Below are 19,554 nucleotides of genomic sequence, written 5' to 3'. Positions count from 1 at the left end.
GGGGGCTTGCTCAAAAGGGAAGAAACTAAAATCCAAGTCCCACTTGTTTGTGTTTTACTACCACTGTCAGAGGCAGTATGCCTCTGCATATGAGTTGGGAATCACAGGTGGTTGAACACTTTGGGAATAGGATTCTGGACTATATGGTCTTTGGCCTTGCGGTAAGAATTTACTTCTAAACCAGCTCTCAATAGTTCATGCCCAGGTGAGGGAATGACATTTAAAGAAAAACACAGCCAAGAGAGAGATATGAGCTCAGCATCCACTAGGGACCCAGTTTATTGAGAGATAAGCTATTGCTATTGCAATAGGAACAGTTACTCAAACCAGTAGTTCAGAGAACCACCAGTTAGGAGAACTGTGTTTGAGACACATTTTAACACAGCTTTTATAGGGTTTTTCGCTCATAGAATGTATGCATGAAAGGGCAGGTCACAGGTCAGGGAGCTAAAACTGTCTTGCTTGGCTTCGTTAGCTCATTCCATCTTGGGTGCCCCTTGGCATCTTAGGATTTAACATTTTACTCACTTATTGTCCTTTTTCTTGACATCCAGACCCTCAAAAAGTCCACAACCTACAATTTCTATAGTTTCCTATGCCTGGAAGGATTCAAGGTAATTTTACATTAACATTCCATTCCTAAACTATGCAAACAGCACTTAGAAAGATAGGAGGTTCGGGGCTGAGAAGTCTGCACGGCATAGAAATTAGAACATTGATGCATAGGTTCCAGTATAGAGTGTAGATGCAGGGATTACAAAAGTACATACATTTTTAAAGGTAAAGGTAAAGGGACCCCTGACCATTAGGTCCAGTCGTGACCGACTCTGGGGTTGCGGCGCTCATCTCACTTTATTGGCCAAGGGAGCCAACGTACAGCTTCCAGGTCATGTGGCCAGCATGACTAAGCCACTTCTGGCGAACCAGAGCAGCACACGGAAACTCCGTTTACCTTCCTGCCGGATTGGTACCTATTTATCTACTTGCACTTTGATATGCTTTTGAACTGCTAGGTTGGCAGGAGCTGGGACTGAACAATGGGAGCTCACCCCGTCACAGGGATTCGAACTGCCGACCTTCTAATCGGCAAGTCCTAGGCTCTGTGGTTTAACCCACAGCGCCACCCGCGTCCCTGACATCCATTTTTATTCAACGCTAAATTCTATACATTCTATCAAATGCTAAATGGGTTAACTAATTTTATAACAGCTTGATCCAGCAGGGCTCATGTTATGTTCTTGCATTTCTTCTGGCTGAAGTAAAGCCATGGCGATGACTATAGTCTTTATTCCCCCATCCCATCAATGCAAGCCATTAAAGAATCACACTTTCTTGAAGTTCTGCTGAAACAAAAGGTCACATCATTATTACAGGGGACGTCAAGGCAGGAGTGTGGAAAAAGCTTTATTGAAAGGGGTTCTTTTAGAGAAGTGTAAAAATGCTCGGTTACACCCCTGTCAAGGGGCTGTTTTAGGGACTTCTGAATATTTCATGCTGAACTTAGTCTGAACTTTAGATTATACGTTCTGTGACAGCTCTGCCGTTTCTTTCTGCGAAGTTAGAAGTTGCTCAGTGGAACATTTGCGACTTTTATACCACAGCCAAAGGAACAGAAGCAGTGCTTGTTCTGAAGTGTGGGATGTGGCCACATCCATACCTTACATTTAAAGCACTATGATAGCACATCAACAGCCGTGGCTTCTCTCCAAAGAATCCTGAGAACTGATCTGTTGTTCTCATGGTGGTTTATGACTTATTCTTCCCAAGAACCTTTGGGGGTTGTAGATCTGTGAGGGGAATAGAGGGCTCCTTAAAATTCCCAGTACTTGTAACAAACTATAGTTCTCTGGATTAATTGGGGGAAGCCATGACTTTTAAAGTGGTGTTCATTGGTTGGTTGGTTGGTTGGTTGGCATCCATCTGTTTTGGAAGACAATGGAAGAATGTAACTTTGAGGGTGAAGTCAAATTGTTAGAAGGTTGCAGCACCTGCTGTAGACACTGATACAGGAGGGACATGTTTTGTTGCAGCTGGGGCAGATGAAGTGATCTAGTTGTGCTGCTGCAAATGCAGCATGGCGTTTCTTCTCTCTGTGCTCCTAGCAGCAGTCATTCCTCCTCCGGTCACTGCTATGGATTGCACTGCAGTCGCCAGCAAGGGATTCCCACATGGTGGGGTTGATGTTGCCAGCCTTCATGCCATGTTTGCAGGCATCTTATTAACACAGAGTTTGTCCGCCAACAGGCCTGGGGACTGAAGCCAGCTCCCTGTAGAGCACATCCTTGGGGATCCTGCCAGCTCCCATTCTGTGGACATGACCAAGCCAGCAGAGAAGTCACTGAGACAGGAGTCCAAACATGTTGGGAATGTGAGCTTGGGAGAGCACATCTTTGTTTCAGACTCTAGCCTGCCATGTAATGTGGTATAAGAGTGCTTTAGATGTGTGGTGTGGTGTGACTTCTGTTTAAAAGCACCGTCTCTTTATCTGTTTAGGAAAGTGCTGGGTACATAAGATACCTTCTGAACATACTGTATGGGTCTCCCAACTTTTACAACACAATCTATGTAAGTTTACTCTGGAGTAAGTCCATCTGTGTTCAAGAGAACATGGTTCCCATTCTTTCCCCAGACCACTTGCAAATTGCTAATGGTATAAAGTGGACTACTTTAGGATCTCTCTGCCTATTGTAGCAATTATAATGTGCTGTGCTAAATACTGTACGGTTTTTAATTGCATTTTATTGCTTCAATTATTTATTATACATTGTATTTTATTATATTGCTTTTATTGCAATACAATGGAATACAATGTCAGAAATAAAAAGAAGCAATAAAATGCAATTATTAATTCCTGTATTGCAGGGGCTGGACTAGATAACCCTTGGGTCCATTTCAACTATGATTCTATGAATTAAAATCAATAGGAATATTTAATATGATGAATGTGTCAACTTGTGTCTTCAACCTGAAATCCACAGGCATGCCACAGCCCACCCAGATGATGCTTGTGGAGCACAGCTTGGGAACTGCTCAGTAGAGCTTACCTGCACGTAAGTGTACAGAGTGTTGCACCCTAACGTCGTACCTTTTTTTTTTTAAAAAAAAGTCAATCTATTTCTTTTTATTGCTAGATTTTTTTCCTGGTCTACCTGAAGGACAAGAGGACACTTAATACTGCTGAAACTTCTACTCAAATCAGTAAGATAAAACTCTGTATTAAACTGCAGAATGCATTATCATAAAGCCAATGAATATTAGTTCATGTTTGCTAAACCCAAGACGTTTAATTTATCTGTCTCTTTATTTCTATTGTTCAAACGAGAGTGCAGATGCAGGCGTTTATGTAGCCAAAATGGTGGCATCCGTGCAGAAAAGTGAATTGTCAGGAGACTTGGGTGAATGGCAAAGTACAAAAAAAGAAGCTTAGGGGGAAATAGTTAATAGTTAATAGTAGCAGGTAGGGAGGATAACCCAATGAAGGCTGAGTATGTTGAGTCGCTGTGAATGCTGGCTGACTGTTGGGGTGGGTGGGAAACAAAAAACCAGGCAAGAGATCACAGAAATGAAAGAAATCATATAATTGTAGAGTTAGAAGGGACCCTGAGGATCTAGTTCAATCGCCTGCAATGCAGGAATAATGCAGCTGTCCCATTTGGGGATCGAACCCACAACCTTGGCATTATCAGAATGGCACTCTAACCAATTGAGCTATCCAGGATGGATTAGAGTGTCTTGGATGAAGGTATAGCTGGCTGGCTGGAACCCTGAACAGAAGCACTCCACACTGCAATGTTTGTTTCAGGTCACACTTACTTTTTAAAATTATTATTACCAAAGGAGGTCAGGGTGACATACACAAGTTTGTTTATCACCACAGCAGCCAAAGGGCAGTCTGTTAGGCTGACAGAGAACGCCTGTGTCAACTTAAGTCATGCAGCGAGTGAGATGGCTGAACAGGGATTTCAAGACACGTTTTCCTAGTCCATTAAATCACAACTGGGTGTTGAATCCTACCCCGGCAGCCCAAATAAGAAAGTGTTGCAGCATTCCCAAAAGTAATCGAGTCTCATTTCTGTGGGGAAGAAGCTTCACAGCTTCCACCAAGAACAGCTCTCACCTTCTTGCTGCTTGAATACAGTGTTCAAAGGGTACAGCCATTAAAGCTTTAAAGTCATGATAGAAGAACTGTGTGTAGACTTGAAGGGACTTCTATGGATGAAAACAAACATTTTGTGCCCAGAAATTAATAGGGAAGCAGCTTGGATGATGGAATAGTGGTATTGTGTGCTTGCGCTGAACAAATCTCTGTCATCTGCTATATTAGGGGGGTTCTGCTCCTCTGCTGTGCTCACCAACCAGCTTCCAGTGCTGCTCAGATTCACTCTGCTCTGACCTCCTCTTTCTCCACAGCTCACTCCCCGGGGTGGACTTTGGTAATATGGCGCCCAGAGTGAGGCCAAAATTTGGTGCCTCCACATGGACTTTCTCAATTGTGGATCTTCTCAATTTTGCGTCCCCTCGGCTTGGTGTATCGTTAGCACAGAGGCACACACAGAGCCGGGCTCTTCAGGTGAAACATTTTATAAATTCTTTGTGATAGCCATCACAAAGGGTTCCATCACACTATTTTGCAGTCTTCAAATGTCACTCCTGGAAGTCCTGTGCATCTCTCTGAAGTCCATGAGACATGCAATACTATGCCCACTTAACTTGGGAGTAAGCCCTATTGAACTCTGTGGGGTTTGCTGCTGAGTAGATGTGTATAGGATTGCACTCTTAGACTTAACCAGGTCTAATCTGAAGTGAATCCTATTCTCGGGTGAGTAGAGGATTGCAGTGTTTGTCATTATGCAATGCAAGTCTACCCCCTATCCTTTATGCAAATATTGGGAGTTTATATTTCACAACAGCAGCTACTGAGAGGTTTTTGGTTTTAAATAAAAATATGGATGCAACTGGATTAAGTTTTCAACTGTTTAATTTTTCAATATATTCCCCCCGCCCCACAGGAGTTGGAGTAGGGAAAGCCCAAAACCATTAGTGTGCTTCACTCAATAAACCTTCAGATTACATTTTTCCACTGAAGCGGACACATCAATAGGCAGGAATCTGTTTGAGAAGGGTTGGGAGTTATAAAAGTATGAAGTTTTTAAATGCATGGTAGACATTAATTACAAGGCTAATTCAATGTTCCTTAATGCCTAGAAAAGAGCAATACATTCTTGATCCGTTTTGCCTTCCTAATTATGGATTGTTGGATGCTGATTTTATTACGAACTTGGCACTTTTGGGCAGGATTTCAAAGCCCAGTTTAATTAAAGCTGCAATGTTGTGCACACTAACTTGGGAGTAAGTCCCATGGAACTAATTGAAACCTACTTTGGAGAAAACATGCAGGGGATTCGTCTGCACAGCAACTTAATTATCATTTGGTGAGTTGGGGGGGGGGAGCAGAGCGCTCATGGGGGTGCCGTCCCATGAGATTCTGCCGCCCCAGGCGGCTGCTTCAGTCCGCCTCATGGGTGAGTTGGCACTGCTTGCTGTGAGTGGTCAGATGGGGAGGAGGAGTGGGAGGAAATGGGAGACTTGGGAGGAGACCCAGCAGGTTGGGAGGCAATGATCAGGACCCAGGTAAGGAGTCCAGTGGATGGTTAGGACAGCAACTGGTCCAGGTGTCAATGGATACTTTGCATACTGCATCCCAACCAGCTAACTTGACTCCACAGCCACCCCTTGTTAGCAAAGAACCATTCTTCTCAGGAGAGGTGCCTATGGATAAATCGGGCAGCAAGCTAGCCCCACCTCTATCTCCAAGGCAATGAAGGCAGTCTCAGTGGCATGAACACAGTTTGCACGCTCAGCCTGCTTGAAGGAGCACCCACTTGCTTGCCCAGTCTTGAGGTTGGGGACAACCACACAAATGACCGTGTCCTCCCCACTCTGCAAAAGGAGAGCTTATGGGACATGGCAGTTGTTTGGACAGCATCTTAGCTTACACCTGGCCATGTACCTTCATGCTCTGCTGTGCCTTCTGACTTTGTAGCATGAACTATGTTGGGGCACTGTAGTGAATTTTGGAACAAGCATCATACTCGAGCCAAGAGTCCAAATGCTGAGTCTGAAACTGGGAGCCAGGACACCTTTGTACTTCTGCATTCATAGCTTCTGCATATACACACTCTCTGTCCTCCATCCGAACAAACAACAGTCATTATCAGAGATCAAGGACACCTTCCAGTCAGGCAAAAATCACTCAAGGAGGGTGTGAACCAAGGCCAGTGAGGGGGCTGGCCTGGAGTTGTGGCTTTTGGCCCATGAGCCTGAGTTTCCCACCTCAGCTATAAAGGGAACACAAAAGAAATTTGGCCAAGACACTCTGCGCCACCTGTTTTTAAGGTTTAGAATTTGTGCCAGAAGCTGAACCTGGACAGGACTAAAGCATGGCTGGCAATAGCAAGATCTTCCTTCTCCAGAGAAGGATGCAGCTGGTGCACAAACAAGGCTATGGAGAAATGCTCAGAGTTGCAGTTGGAACTGAACATCCAGGAGCCAAACCATGTCTAGGAGCACCAATGAGTTTTTAGGTGCACAATGATCATCCCTTGCTCGATATCAGTGAGATACTAAAGTTAAATCAAGATATTAGGCTTTAGTTCAGTGGTAGTCTGTGTGGTTACCCTCAAGGGGTTATTGGGCTAGAACTCCCATCAGCCCCAGCTGGTATGGCCAAAGGGCAGCGATGATGGGAGGTGTAGTCCAAAAACATTGGGAAGGCACCACATTGACTACTCCTGCTTCAGTTATCCCAAACCCGTCTCAGAAGCAACTGCATGCAGTCTAAACAGGGCAACCAGAAGCAAAGGGGGGACTTTAGAAAATAAAATGAGTTTGGCTTAATATGCCAGTATGAAAAAAGCTGGGCTAGTGAAACACCCTCATCTGACCACCCTAGGCCTTATGGATATGCTCTCCACGTACTGCATCTGGGTTAAACGCAGCAGTCAATCTGACATTTTCTTTCCTTTGCCAGTTATTGTTTAATCAATAGTCTTCTTCCAGGAGCACTGAGATGTGTATCTGTTTAGTATCCTGAGTCTGTTGGGAGTATGACTGATAATTATTCACGGCATTCATCCGGCAATTTGAAATGACAAGCTGGCCCTTGGCTTGGAGCCTGCCACAACAGCTAAAATACAAGGTGCTCTCAGGCGGATTTCTTTTTGTTTTCTTTCTTTAAAAAAATGAATGGGGCCTTGGACTCGCAGCTTCTGAAGCGTGAGCCACCAATATGCAGGATCTATTCTGTTTTTCGTGGGTGTCAAAAATCAATATTTCTCTTACATTTTAACTTTGGCAGCCAAAAACCACCTTTCTGCACCAATCACAACAGTCACATCCACGGGCACCAAACTTCTGCTCTTTTCGCTTTGCTAAGCCTGGCCTGGGGAGTTCTGCACACAAGTTCAATGAAATGGGCTCAATGTACATACAGCTGTATGCTGTGACCAAGGTGCAGAGCTACTGGTGTCCAGAGGGTGGCTGCATGGCTCTGCCCTATCACATGGGCTGCAACTACAATGGGCAGACCCTAATATGATCCAGCATCAGCTGCCTGCCTCAGGATGGGTCTCAGAAGGAGGTGGGCAGGGGATGCAGTCCCTCCTTTCCCTGCTCACTGAGATGCCCTGTACCACGAGGGAGCAGACCTCTCAGGGAGTACAAGCAGGATGGCTGCTGCTGCCACCAGAGCGTATCACAAACTAAATAATTCTGTATGTGGTTTACAAAAATTCATTGACAGTAATCAACACCACCTAATACTTAAGAGTTTTAAATGATATCTACAATGCCAAAATCATAGTGACATACACAATTCAATATATCAAAGTCAAACATTCCAAATAGAAAACTCTTGTATTTGTAGTTGTCTGCTGTAATAAGAAGTATCCAGGATGTCTGGGCATGGCAAGAAGCCGGCAAAGCCTGCAATCAAGGCTAAAAAAAAAAAAAGCTTCCAAATATCCCTGCAATGAGTCCAAGAGAATAATTCTCAATGTGTATACTTGTTGCTGGTGCAATTGTAACAGAACTCTGACAATGAGATTTCAATCTCTGTTTCATGAATCTTCTTCTGGTTGGGCCAAGAAGAAGAAGAAGAAGAAGAAGAAGAAGAAGAAGAAGAAGAAGTGTTTGGATTTGATATCCAGCTTTATCACTACCCGAAGGAGTCTCAAAGCGACTAACATTCTCCTTTCCCTTCCTCCCCCACAACAAACACTCTGTGAGGTGAGTGGGGCTGAGAGACTTCAGAGAAGTGTGACTGCCCCAAGGTCACCCAGCAGCTGCATGTGGAGGAGCGGAGACATGAACCCGGTTCCCCAGATTACGAGACTACCGCTCTTAACCACTACACCACACTGGCAATTCACTGCTCAACCACTGGATGGTTCCTTTTTGGTACATTACTGTCAATGATTTTTTGTAAACCACATACAGTTATTTACTCTGTGATATATTTCTCTGTATTCCTTGGAAAGTGGTACTGAGCCACCATTTAGCCTCAGAGGCTAACTAGGAAGGCCATCAAAACACAAGGACCTCATTAGGCTCCCCTCTTCTGCCCTATGCAATGAGCCGCTGGATGTTGCTTCTGTTCCAGTCTGTTCCATGGCTGGAGGTAGTACACTTTTGAATTCCAGGAAAGCACAGGGAGAGTGCACTTCTGCTTTTGGTTTCTCACAGGAATCTGGTTGGCTGCTGTGAGAACAGGATGCTGGCCTAGATGGGCGACTGGCCTGATCCAGCAGGCTTTTCATATGTTCTGTGGCTGCACTTGCTGTGTCTCCTAGCCCCACCCTGGGTGGGTCTTGCACTCTGGTCCAATGTGTCTGCTGGCATGTGGGTCTGCCCAGGGAGCTATATAGATACTATGTCATGTGGACTCTCTTTTTTCCTTTTTTGTGTGTTTGCTGAAAAACAGTAGTTGTAAGTGTGGCGTTCGTACGGAGCCCCCGGTCGTCTCACGGACTATTGACCTGTACACCACTAATCCGCTTCCACCAGCCAGGTCCTCCCCAGTAAATCACTTAGTCTCAGTCAGGTTCTTAAGTTAACAAAGAAGAGTGTAGTTTATTGCAAACACAAATAAACTTTAACTGCATTCAAAACGTTGTTACTCTTTACCTTCTTAGTCTTATTTTATCCTGTCTCTAACTCTTCTACCTCCCCTCACACAAGAACCAACTGCACTAACTGTCTCTCTGATTCCAACTGTCTGCCAACTGCTTTCCCAACTGCCTTTCCCAACCAACCAACCAACCAACCAACCCAAACCTTGGGCTAAGCCCTTTTATAAACAGGTAGGCTCTGCCTCTGGCTTTTCTATTGATCTACCTATTAATTCTTTCTCTCCCCCGTACAGACATTTTAAAAAGAACGGGCAAATGCCACAGTAAGGAACACATGTGGACTCAAAGGCCTGCCCGAGAGCATGCCTGGGGACTGGTGGCAATGGAGTGGTTGCTAGCTACATCACCATGGCTTAACAGAGTAGGGGGTTCCATGTCGTCATTTTGTGGTGGTGATGGGGTGCAATGGGTGTGTCCCAATTGTGCTGAGTTCATTGGCTGCCTCTGTGGGGGAGTGGCATCACTGGACCCAGCACAGCTTTGGATTGGTGGGCTGCAGTTTCCAGAGTTTCCAGAGGTGCCAGGAGGCTGTGTCTGTCATTTCCCCAGACACATCACTTTTGTATTTTATGCTAATTTCTCCCTGCCATCCTTGGATGTGGTACCCTGTTCTGCCAGCATAGCAATGGCATATCTCCAGTTCTGGACTAATGTATTGCTCTGCTAGTTGATTTCAGAAGTGATAGCTCATCTTCTTTGTGTTTTCCATTTAACTAATAGATTTTTTATACACACACACACACACACACACACGTTTGGGCCTCTCCATCAGTCGAATTTTCTCATTCGAAAAAGCCGAGGGTTGTTTTTTTTTTTTGGGGGGGGGGGTTGCACATGAAATCACATCCCAGCCGCCACTCCCGCTAATGATCGTTTTACATAACCCCATGCACAGAGAAGGGTTCGGCACCGACGGGCTTTGGCCACGAGGTGGCGCAGCCTCGCAAACCACCACGCCGACAAAAATCTGGATTGCAGAAGCATTTCAGAAACTGTCTCCCACACCCGAGAGCTCTTCCCAGCCCCTTTCCTCCCCCTCCTTCCCTGCAGTTTGCATACTTAATTACATTTATTTCGGAATTACTAGGCAACCCACCTCCAGATGTGCAGCTTAAAGGTGAGGCGCGTGTGCTGGGATCTTCACATCCCGCACCGCACACCGTCATGTGATAGTGGGAGAATAAGGTGGAGTTCAGCTTTAAGGGGGACGCCTCCTGCTCCGCTCACCCAATCTTCGGGATCCGTGGTGGGCAAATGCCAGCGGGTCTGTCCTTCTTTTGCCTTTCGCTTCCCAAGTCAGCCGTCTCTTATCCTCTCGCTTCAGCACTTAGGATGGTGCTTGGAAGAAAGGAAGAATGCAGGTGAGAGACTCTTTTGTGGCTGTTATTATCCTTTTTTTAAAAAGCCAGCGGATCTCTCCCCACCCCCTAAAGGCGTTTACCTGTTCCCATTTGCACATTGGACGGGATGACCGTGCCCGCGAAACGAGCGATCTCCCCAATCTGACACGTGCTAGACCCGGGCTTCGCAGTAATGGGAAGAGAACCGCTTCGAGCGTAGTTGTCGAGCCGATCCGAGGCAGCGCCGTCGGACGCGCCTGTTGGGCATCTTGTAAGGGGCGCATCTCAAGCCACCAAAACTTCCGAAAAGATCGGAGGGAGAGGGGGAGAAGGGGGCTTTTTCTTTTTTCTTTTTGCTGGAAGAGAGAGGAAAGAAGCTGTGAGTAGAACCGAGGGCTGTTCTGTAGGTCTTCAAGCCAGCCGATGCCGAAAAACTGGGGAGAATCTGCCAGCAACGGCGAAGGGCGAAAGGGCAGGCAGAGGCGCGGAGCGCTTCGCAGAAGGACCTAGGCGCGCGATCCCTGGCCCCTTTCATCCGCGCGCCTGGCTCTCCCAGCCAGAAGGAATGTAAACTCGGGGAAGAAGCTGGTGTACAAGGAGGAAAGGAGGGGAATTGTAGGGGATTGGGGTCCCCCAGCCCATTGCAAAGCAGGAATCTCAACTAAAGCATCCATGACAGATGGCCATCCAGCCTCCGCTGGAAGTGGGAGTCTTTTCGGGTTCGGGTAACCCGCGGAAGGGAAGTGGGACTCTGGTGTGTGGCCGCTCTTTCCGTCGAAAAGGACAGCAGTGGGAAGCCTGTGTAGCCCTTCAGATGCGATGGGGCTCCGCCTGCCCTCCTCGCTGGCCAGCATCCCCAGTGGTCAGGGGTGATGGGCGTTGGAGACATTTGGAGGTTCCCCATCCTTCTCCAAGCCAGAGAGCATACGGAAGGGGCAGTAAATACCCCGCTGAACCTTGACCCTTAGGAACATTCGGCAGGCGCAGCAGCTTTGGCTGCAGGGAGTCGCCTGTAGTTACTGTTTAGGGCAGATCCGGACTGGAGGGTCCGATTGGAGAGACGCTGTGGGATGGGACGGGCTGGGTGTCAAGTTACAGCCGGTCGGCTCAGGAGCGCACAAGGTCTCCAGGAGACCCGGGGGGGCGGGGAGGACAGCATTGTGGGTAATGTTGTATTCGAAGGGAAGGCGATCGTGGCAAATAAATGACCCCCGTTTTCCCAGAACCAAGACACAGTCAGGTCTCCTCCGCAGAAAAAGCGCAAGCGCAGATGGAATTAGAGCAGATGAAATGAACTAGCTACGTCTCCTCAATTCCCACGAGGGGGTCCGTCGTTGGTGGAGGGTTCTCCCCATGTTAAGTGGGGGCTTTTGTTGCATGAAAGCAGAGAGGCTCAAACAATGGAAGACAACTGGAGGAAGACGGCCTGACGTCTGCTGCACTCCACAGACTGGTCGTGAGGATGAATCGGATTGAAGCCGGTTTAAATCCCACTTCCCTAACCTTCCTTGGTTGCGTCCACACACAGACAGGCGGATCCTATCCCCCTCCTCCCTCCTCTAAGGGTGCTGTTTTAGCTTCCCAGGATTCAGGAGCCATGCAAGGGGTGAGGGAGGGGGTTGGGGGACATGCTGACTTAATGTGGGAGCTTCAGGGCTGAAGAGGAAAATTGGAAGTCTTGCATTCTCTGCCTCCCCTCAAACCTCACACATAGACACACACATACAGAGCGTTCTGGCCGATGCACTTGACTATGTCTAGTCTCATCCTATGTATATTTTCTCCCATTGAGTTCAATGAGCATATTCCAATGGAAGGGTACATTGTTTGCAACCTGACATCTCATCCTCAATATGTGAAGGCAGAAAACTTAATAATAATAGGCCTCTCCCATCAACAATAGTATAAATGTATTCAGAAGATTTCAACAGATATTTTTTCTAAGTGTTTAAGAGTAGGGAGTGGGGTGTGTGTGTTTATTTGGAATCAAGTCTCACTGAGTCCAAAAGTTTGCCATGCATAGAAGCCAGTTCTTCAGCTCCCCATCCTACGTCCTTTGGCTTAACTGGTTTCTGGATCAGGCTATATTGGGGTCCATGTAAGTTTTCTGTCTACACCTGCTTTTTTGCCCTTTTAATGAAGCAGAAAGGGTTGAAGTTTGGTCAGTGACTGTGATCCTCTTGAGCTATGTTTTGACATAGGATCTAGCTCCTAGGGGCCAAGGTCCCTTCTCCCCCTCATAAAATATTTGAGCCCCTCCACCCCCATCAATGGACATGGTGTGCATGTGTGCATCTCGTGATCGATTATGCCCCCCAATATTGCCCCCAAGTTGGCACCCCTGCGTTATGATGTGAGGATTTGTCTATGTCTGGGTCAGAAAGGGTTATCAAGATTCCCTTTCAGGAATAGGCTCTTGCACGGCAGTCCAGCCTCTGTTCAGGGCAATCAACTTTGGAAAGTTTTGATAGATGGGAAAGAAGTCAGGGTGTGAATATGAAACACCAGCATGATCTTAACCATACCTTTCCTTACTTAACAGTGCAATCCTGTTCTACTGGGAACAATTGGGTTCAGTGGGGCTAACTCTCAGTTAACTGGTACAGGAATGCATTCCAAAGAGGCAGTTCCATTCCCTCTTATCTGACAGCAAGCCCCACTGAAGTAAAAGAGACTGGCATGCATAGGATTGCACCGTTGTTGTTGTTGCACTATTAGTGTGTTTAGGGTGGCACCTATGCAGCCTGATACCAAAGTTTAAGTTTTTCCTGAATTCCTGGTACCAGCAGCATTAAAGGTAAAGGTAAAGGTAAAGGTACCCCTGCCCATACAGGCCAGTCGTGTCCGACTCTAGGGTTGTGTGTTCATCTCGCTCTAGAGGCCATGAGCCGGCGCCATCCAAAGACACTTCCGGGTCACGTGGCCAGCATGACGAAGCTGCAGCTGGCGAGCCAGCACCAGCGCAGCACACGGAAACGCCGTTAACCTTCCCGCTATAAAGCGGTACCTATTTATCTACTTGCACTTAGGGGTGCTTTCGAACTGCTAGGTGGGCAGGAGCTGGGACCAAATGATGGGAGCTCACCCCGTCGCAGGGATTTGAACTGCTGACCATACAATCGGCAAGTCCTAGGCACTGAGGTTTTACCCACAGCGCCACCCGCGTCCAGCAGCATTAGAATGTAACAAAGGCTTGGGGGTGTTAGCAAGAAATAGCCAGATTCTGTGTGTATATTAGGCCTAACCCCTGTGATTGGGCTGTGTGCTAGACAATGCTAATCCAAGGGAATCAACATAAATTAAGTGTTAATTAAGTCAGACGCATCCCCTTTGAGATGGCAGCCTGGGGGTAATATAGCACAACACAGGATCAAAGCGAGTGGGAAGTCTCCTCTGCCTGTGTTGCAAAAAGCCAGGGAGAGAATAGAGAGTTAGGAGTAATGTGGGCAGAAGCTTCGTGCGGCGGAGTGTTGTAGAGTTATTCAACAGAATTAGTAAGCAGTGGGCTGGAGAGAGAGGCAAAGAAATGGCAGGTGTCTGTTTAAATCCAATGCTGCCTCCCTCCAGCTTGGACTCAGGTTGTATATATGTGTAAATGAACTACCCTCTCCACTCTGCCTCATTTCCAAAGGAAACACAGGTCCTGTGTAAGCGCTTGGTCCCCTGGAATCTTGGACTGCTGTGGAGATTGGGGTCGTGTGTAACAGTATGTAAGGCTGCAAAACTAATCACACTTAGCTAGGAAGTAACTTACTCCATGGGGCCTAGAAGGAGGATAGTTTTCCAATTAAAGAAATCTTAACTGATTAACCATGGGCTTTTCCACACCAGTTTTCTGTGTGTTTGCAGCTGTTTGCATTCACATTTAATTTGTGTTGTCCACATGATGGTTTACCCTTGAACAATGCCCATCTTAATGCTTCCGCCTGTAAATTCAGGCTCACCTGATACTGGAATAATGCAAATTCCTTTCCAAACCACTCCACTCAGGATCACGTATTATTATTTGTTTTTGTGATTTCGGTTGATTAGAGCGATTGCCACTTTCCATTGCTTTCATTTCTTTTATGGCTGTTCTTGTAACTATTTCCAGTGTGCTCCGCAAAGGCTGTTTTCCTTTCTTTCTTTTGCCCAAAATCAGAAAACGGAATGAACAAATTTGCTTTTGCACACTTCTTGGGTGGGGTGGGGAAATGTTTATTGAAAACAAGGCTCATGCAGCTACCTGCACACAGGCCCTGTCAGTACTTAACTGGCATAACAGTATCAACAAATTGGAAGGCAGGGACAAGCACAAAACAGCTACAGGCATGAACAGGAAGAACTGAAGCTGCACCTCATATACAAATTCAGATATGTGCAGGTGTGGGCAGCCCCCATCTTATTTAAATAGATGGGAAGTGTATTAGCAGCTAAATAATGTGCAAATGTGGAAAAAGCCCAAAATGAGTTTTAATTGATTGATTATTCAATATGCATAAATTTGCATAGGAGAAAAAAATAAGGGAATAATATGCACTATTCATTTTTAGATGATGATACATGTATTGTTGCAGCAAGCATCATCGAGAAGACTTATTTCCTCTTCTCTGTCACACAGAAGGGAATACCTCTTCTAATATATAGATGCTTCGTATTTACTAATTTACTAATATACTAATTTGCTAATAAAAACAGCAGATGACAAGCACCATCTTAGACAGGGAAGGGGAATCTGTGTTCCTGCAGATTTTCGTGGATTCCGGCTCCAACACCCATCCCTGAGCATTGGGCCACTGGCTCTTCAGATATTGCTAGACGACAACTCTAATCTGTCTCAGCCCAGGGATGGGTGTTGGAGCCAGAATCCAGGAAAATCTGCAGGAACACAGATTCCCCTTCCCTGTCTAAGATGGTGCTTGTCATCTGCTGTTTTATTAGTAAATTCTGTCATCCATTTTATCAATTTTGTTGTGCAAATTGTTGTTGTTAAGAAAACTCTACCTGAACTATATGAGTGTCCTCTGAGCCCCTTCTCTGTTTGCCCTGTCTGAGAAAGCTTTGGAGGGTGGCAGCAGTAGAGAGGGACTGGTCCTTTGTTCCTCCCTGATATCCCCAGATCTCCAGACTGTGACACGCTGTCCTAGAACTGACATTGACATATTTTTGGCACCAGATTAAGACTTTTCTCCCCACCTAGGCAGTTGTTGTTGTTTAGTCGTTTAGTCATGTCCGACTCTTCGTGACCCCATGGACCAGAGCACGCCAGGCACTCCTGTCTTCCACTGCCTCCCGCAGTTTGGTCAAACTCATGCTGGTAGCTTCAAGAATATGACCCAGCTAAGCCAAGATTTCTATTGCTACCAGTCTAGGTTGCTGATAAAGCCCCCATCCCATTTGGAATCTGGTGTTCATTTTATGTTCTGATCAACTGTTTAACTTTTGGTGGCTTTTGTTTTTACAAATGCATGTTTTAAAACCTGGCTGTAAATTGCAGAGAGGCTATTAGGTGAATAACAAATTAAATAAATTAACAACAACAACATCAAAATTATTATTATTATTATTATTATTATTATTATTATTATTATTATTATTATTTAAACCTGCTGGTCAGTAAGTTAGGGGAACCTTTTTAGCTGACCAATATATTTGAACGGATTCATCATGCTGATAAAATTCGCTAAACTCGTAGCCCTGTTTCTGAGTAAACATGTTTAGGATCACACCACATGTTTCTAAAATGAGGGATGCTGGCGCATGAATGCAACTCCATCATCTAGCCTGGAAGCTCTTCCTCTTAGCTCTAGATGCATAGATGAGGTGCCTTTTATACGATACGATAATCTTTATTGTCATTGTCCCATACAGAACAACGAAATTGAAAAAATCTACATCAGACATTCAAAAACCAAAGCCTGCTATCCCAGCTATCCCAGCTTGGTTAGCCCCCTAAAAACTCTGATACCCCATAATTAAATACAATATACTCCCACAGAGACTACCTTACACTGTGTTTAAAACCAAAATCGCATTTGGATAAAAACTGTTTCTCAGGCAGCTAGCCCTAGTCTTTATAACCCTGTCCCTTCTTCCAGAAGGCAGAACCTGAAAGAGATCATTTCCGGGGTGCGTACTGTCCTGCACTATCTCTGCAGCTTTCTTATGCATAGCTGTCAACTTTTCCCTTTTCTTGCAAGGAATCCTATTCGGAATAGGGGAATTTCCCTTTAAAAAAAGGGAAACGTTGACAGCTATCTTCTTATGACACCTGGAGCATAGATTTGATCCAAGGTGGGAAGAGTGCACCCAATTATTCTCTCTGCAGTCCTTACAACCCTGGACAGCATTGTTTCCCCCCCTGACTGTGCAGCTCCCAAACCACACACACAGACCATAAGTTAATACACTCTCAACAGTACAATGGTAGAATGCCATCAACAGGTCCTTTGAGAGATTATTTTTCTGGAGGATTCTCAGAAAATGTAACCTCTGCTGTGCTCTCTTCATCAGGTCTTTACAGTTTCCCCCCCAGCTTAGGTCTTCTTTTAAATGGAGAAGCTCACCTTTTCTCCATGCAGAGAGGCTCTGCTTTCTAGTCCAAATCTAAGTCCTGTTACTGAAATCTTGCTTGGGCGCTTGGTTCATCTTACCTCCTGTGTTAGGCTTCCTGTTAAAAACCCAGACACACCACAGTGGCAGACCCCCCCAAGTGTCCCTATTTTCAGGAGACAGTCCCAGATTTACAGAAGCCATCGTGGTTTCTGATTTGATCCCAGAATGTACCACTTTTCCTTAGGATGTCCCTATTTTTATTGGACGGTATGGAGTTATTTGACCCCCAAGCTGTCTGAAGGCAATCCTGTATAGGGAAGGGAGGTTTTTTTTAATGTTTAATGTTTTATTAGATTTTTATATATGTTGGAAGCTGCTCAGAGTGGCTGGGGCAACCCAGTTAGATGTGTGGGGTATAAATAGTAAAATTATCATTATGGAATGAGACGTCTCTGTTTTCAACAGAGAAATGTTGGAGGGCATGCAGTGGATGCTGGTGAATGATAACCTCCCTGGTTGAAATGCCATGTCTTCTTCTACCACACTTCCACTATTGTAGCTTTCATGTTCGTCATCAATGTTGCATTTGCTGACCACAAGAAATGAAGCTAGTTTGTTTATCAGAGCTCGGAGGCAAGTAACAGGGCAGCCAGCAAGCTCCAAAGACAATTGAAGCTGGTTTGGGCTTAAGCTGGTGGGGAAGCTCAGGCTTAGGGGCTGAATGTAGGCCTCCCTATCTAATCCTCAGGACTCTTTCCTCCCCTTCCTAAGCCTCAGACCCTCGCCAGTTTTGCTCCTTCTCTCACAAGTACTTTTGCCTGGCTGAAATGTGCCTTCCTTGAAAGTTGATAGTGCCTGAATGGAAGTGTGTGTGTGTGTGTGTGAAACTGTGACTCTTCTAGTATGGCTGGAATGTATTATTTTATTCCCTTCTTCCTCTCCAGCTGTACAGTGATGCCTCAGGTTACATACGCTTCAGGTTACAGACCCAGCTAACCCAGAAATAGTACCTTGGGTTAAGAACACTTTGCTTCAGGATGAGAACAGAAATCGTGCTCATGGTGGCATGGTGACAGTGGGAGGCCCCATTAGCTAAAGTGGTACCTCAGGTTAAGAACAGTTTCAGGTTAAGAATGGACCTCTGGAATGAATTAAGTACTTAACCCGAGGTACCACTGTATTCTCTTCTCACCCCACTGGGCAGCAGTCAGGTTTCTTTAGCACCAGCTCCCCTTTTAAGCACAGGCAAGGGGCTGTGGAGGAGAGGCTGTGGGCCAGGTTGGAGGGAGCCACGGGCCACCTCTGGCCCACGAGCTAAAGGTTCCCCATCTGTGATATAAGCCAATGAAAATTAGGTGCTCTTATGGATCAAGGCTGTGGGCTGCCTTGGTAAACTCAGCCTTCAGCTCAAGCCTTTCCATTTAAGGGGAAACTTAAGTTGCATGAAGAGGTTTCAGAAGAGGGGGGAAATACCCCACAAGGCTTTGCGGTCTATTGATTGCATCAAATGTGGGTCAATTAATTGCTGGTTTAAGTTTCCATTGATTCCGTCTTTCTATCCTGTCTCTTCATAAATGGCAAGAGATTGCTCTGTTGTGTGTATATTTGAGTTCTGTGGATAAATATTGATTTGCTCTTTCCCTCCTCAAATCCTCTTTAATTTTGAATCCTTTTCGTTTTGTTCCTGCTTCCTCAGTGGCTGCCCTATCCCTGCTAGACAGCAGTTCTGCCAGAGATGAAAGCAACCAGGATAGCTTATTTGTGCTCGGCCCCCTACTGTTCTTCTGGGGGCCAGCTGGAATATTAACTAGGGAAGGAGACTGCTTGCAAGAACAGTAACTCTGCTCCAATGCACTGGGCGCCTGTCTCTTGGTAGCTGAAAAGAGCATGGCCAAAAGCATTTTTTTTAAGTGGGAGTAAAGGGGAGTAAAGAAAAAGAAGAGGTTCAGAGTAGGTCACAAGACAAAAGATATATATAGTGGAGGTTGACCCATTAGGGTGATTACTTACTTATTACTTACTTAGAAGCACTCCAGGGGGTAATAATAATAATAATAATAATAATAATAATAATAATAATAATAATTTATTTATACCCCGCCCATCTGGCTGGGCCACCCCAGCCACTCTGGGCGGCTTCCATAGAAACCAAAAATAGAGTAAAATATCACACGTTAAAAACTTCCCTGAACAGGGCTGCCTTAAGATGTCTTCTGAATGTCAGGTAGTTGTTTATTGCTTTGACATCTGCTGGAAGGGCGTTCCACAGGGCGGGCGCCACTACCGAGAAGGCCCTCTGTCTGGTTCCCTGTAGCTTTGCTTCTCACAATGAGGGAACCGCCAGAAGGCCCTCGGCGCTGGACCTCAGCGTCCGGGCAGAATGATGGGGGTGGAGACGCTCCTTCAGGTATACTGGACCGAGGCCGTTTAGGGCTTTAAAGGTCAGCACCAACACTTTGAATTGTGCTCGGAAATGTACTGGGAGCCAGTGT

At 45.8% G+C, this 19,554-nt stretch overlaps 2 protein-coding genes across 5 annotated transcripts in view; one reads left to right on the top strand and one right to left on the bottom strand.

The window, feature by feature from the left end:
* The window catches only part of NPY5R (neuropeptide Y receptor Y5), a 25,430-nt gene extending 15,039 nt beyond the window's left edge, over positions 1-10,391 (bottom strand). Inside the window, exons 1-2 of one of the 2 annotated variants that reach the window (XR_014529997.1) lie at positions 10,285-10,391; positions 1,189-1,340 (exon numbers count right to left, since the gene is read on the bottom strand). The gene's annotated coding sequence lies outside the window, so the exon portion shown is untranslated. Of the gene's footprint in view, positions 1-1,188; positions 1,341-10,284 lie in introns of those variants that run through there. The other variant, XM_083520315.1, reaches the window with a different exon arrangement.
* The window catches only part of NPY1R (neuropeptide Y receptor Y1), a 24,024-nt gene continuing 12,949 nt past the window's right edge, over positions 8,480-19,554 (top strand). The window contains exon 1 of one of the 3 annotated variants that reach the window (XM_083520310.1): positions 8,480-9,359. Coding sequence is in view for 1 of the 3 variants with exons in the window: in XM_083520308.1 (XP_083376434.1) it covers positions 10,291-10,549 (259 nt within the window). In the remaining 2 variants the exon portion in view is untranslated. Of the gene's footprint in view, positions 9,360-9,851; positions 10,550-19,554 lie in introns of those variants that run through there. The other 2 variants (XM_083520308.1, XM_083520309.1) reach the window with 2 other exon arrangements.

This window comes from Podarcis liolepis (assembly GCF_965112155.1).
Source record: "Podarcis liolepis genome assembly, chromosome: 9".
Classification (NCBI taxonomy): Eukaryota; Metazoa; Chordata; class Lepidosauria; order Squamata; family Lacertidae; genus Podarcis; species Podarcis liolepis.
This window is presented reverse-complemented; position numbering and strand designations above follow the sequence as displayed.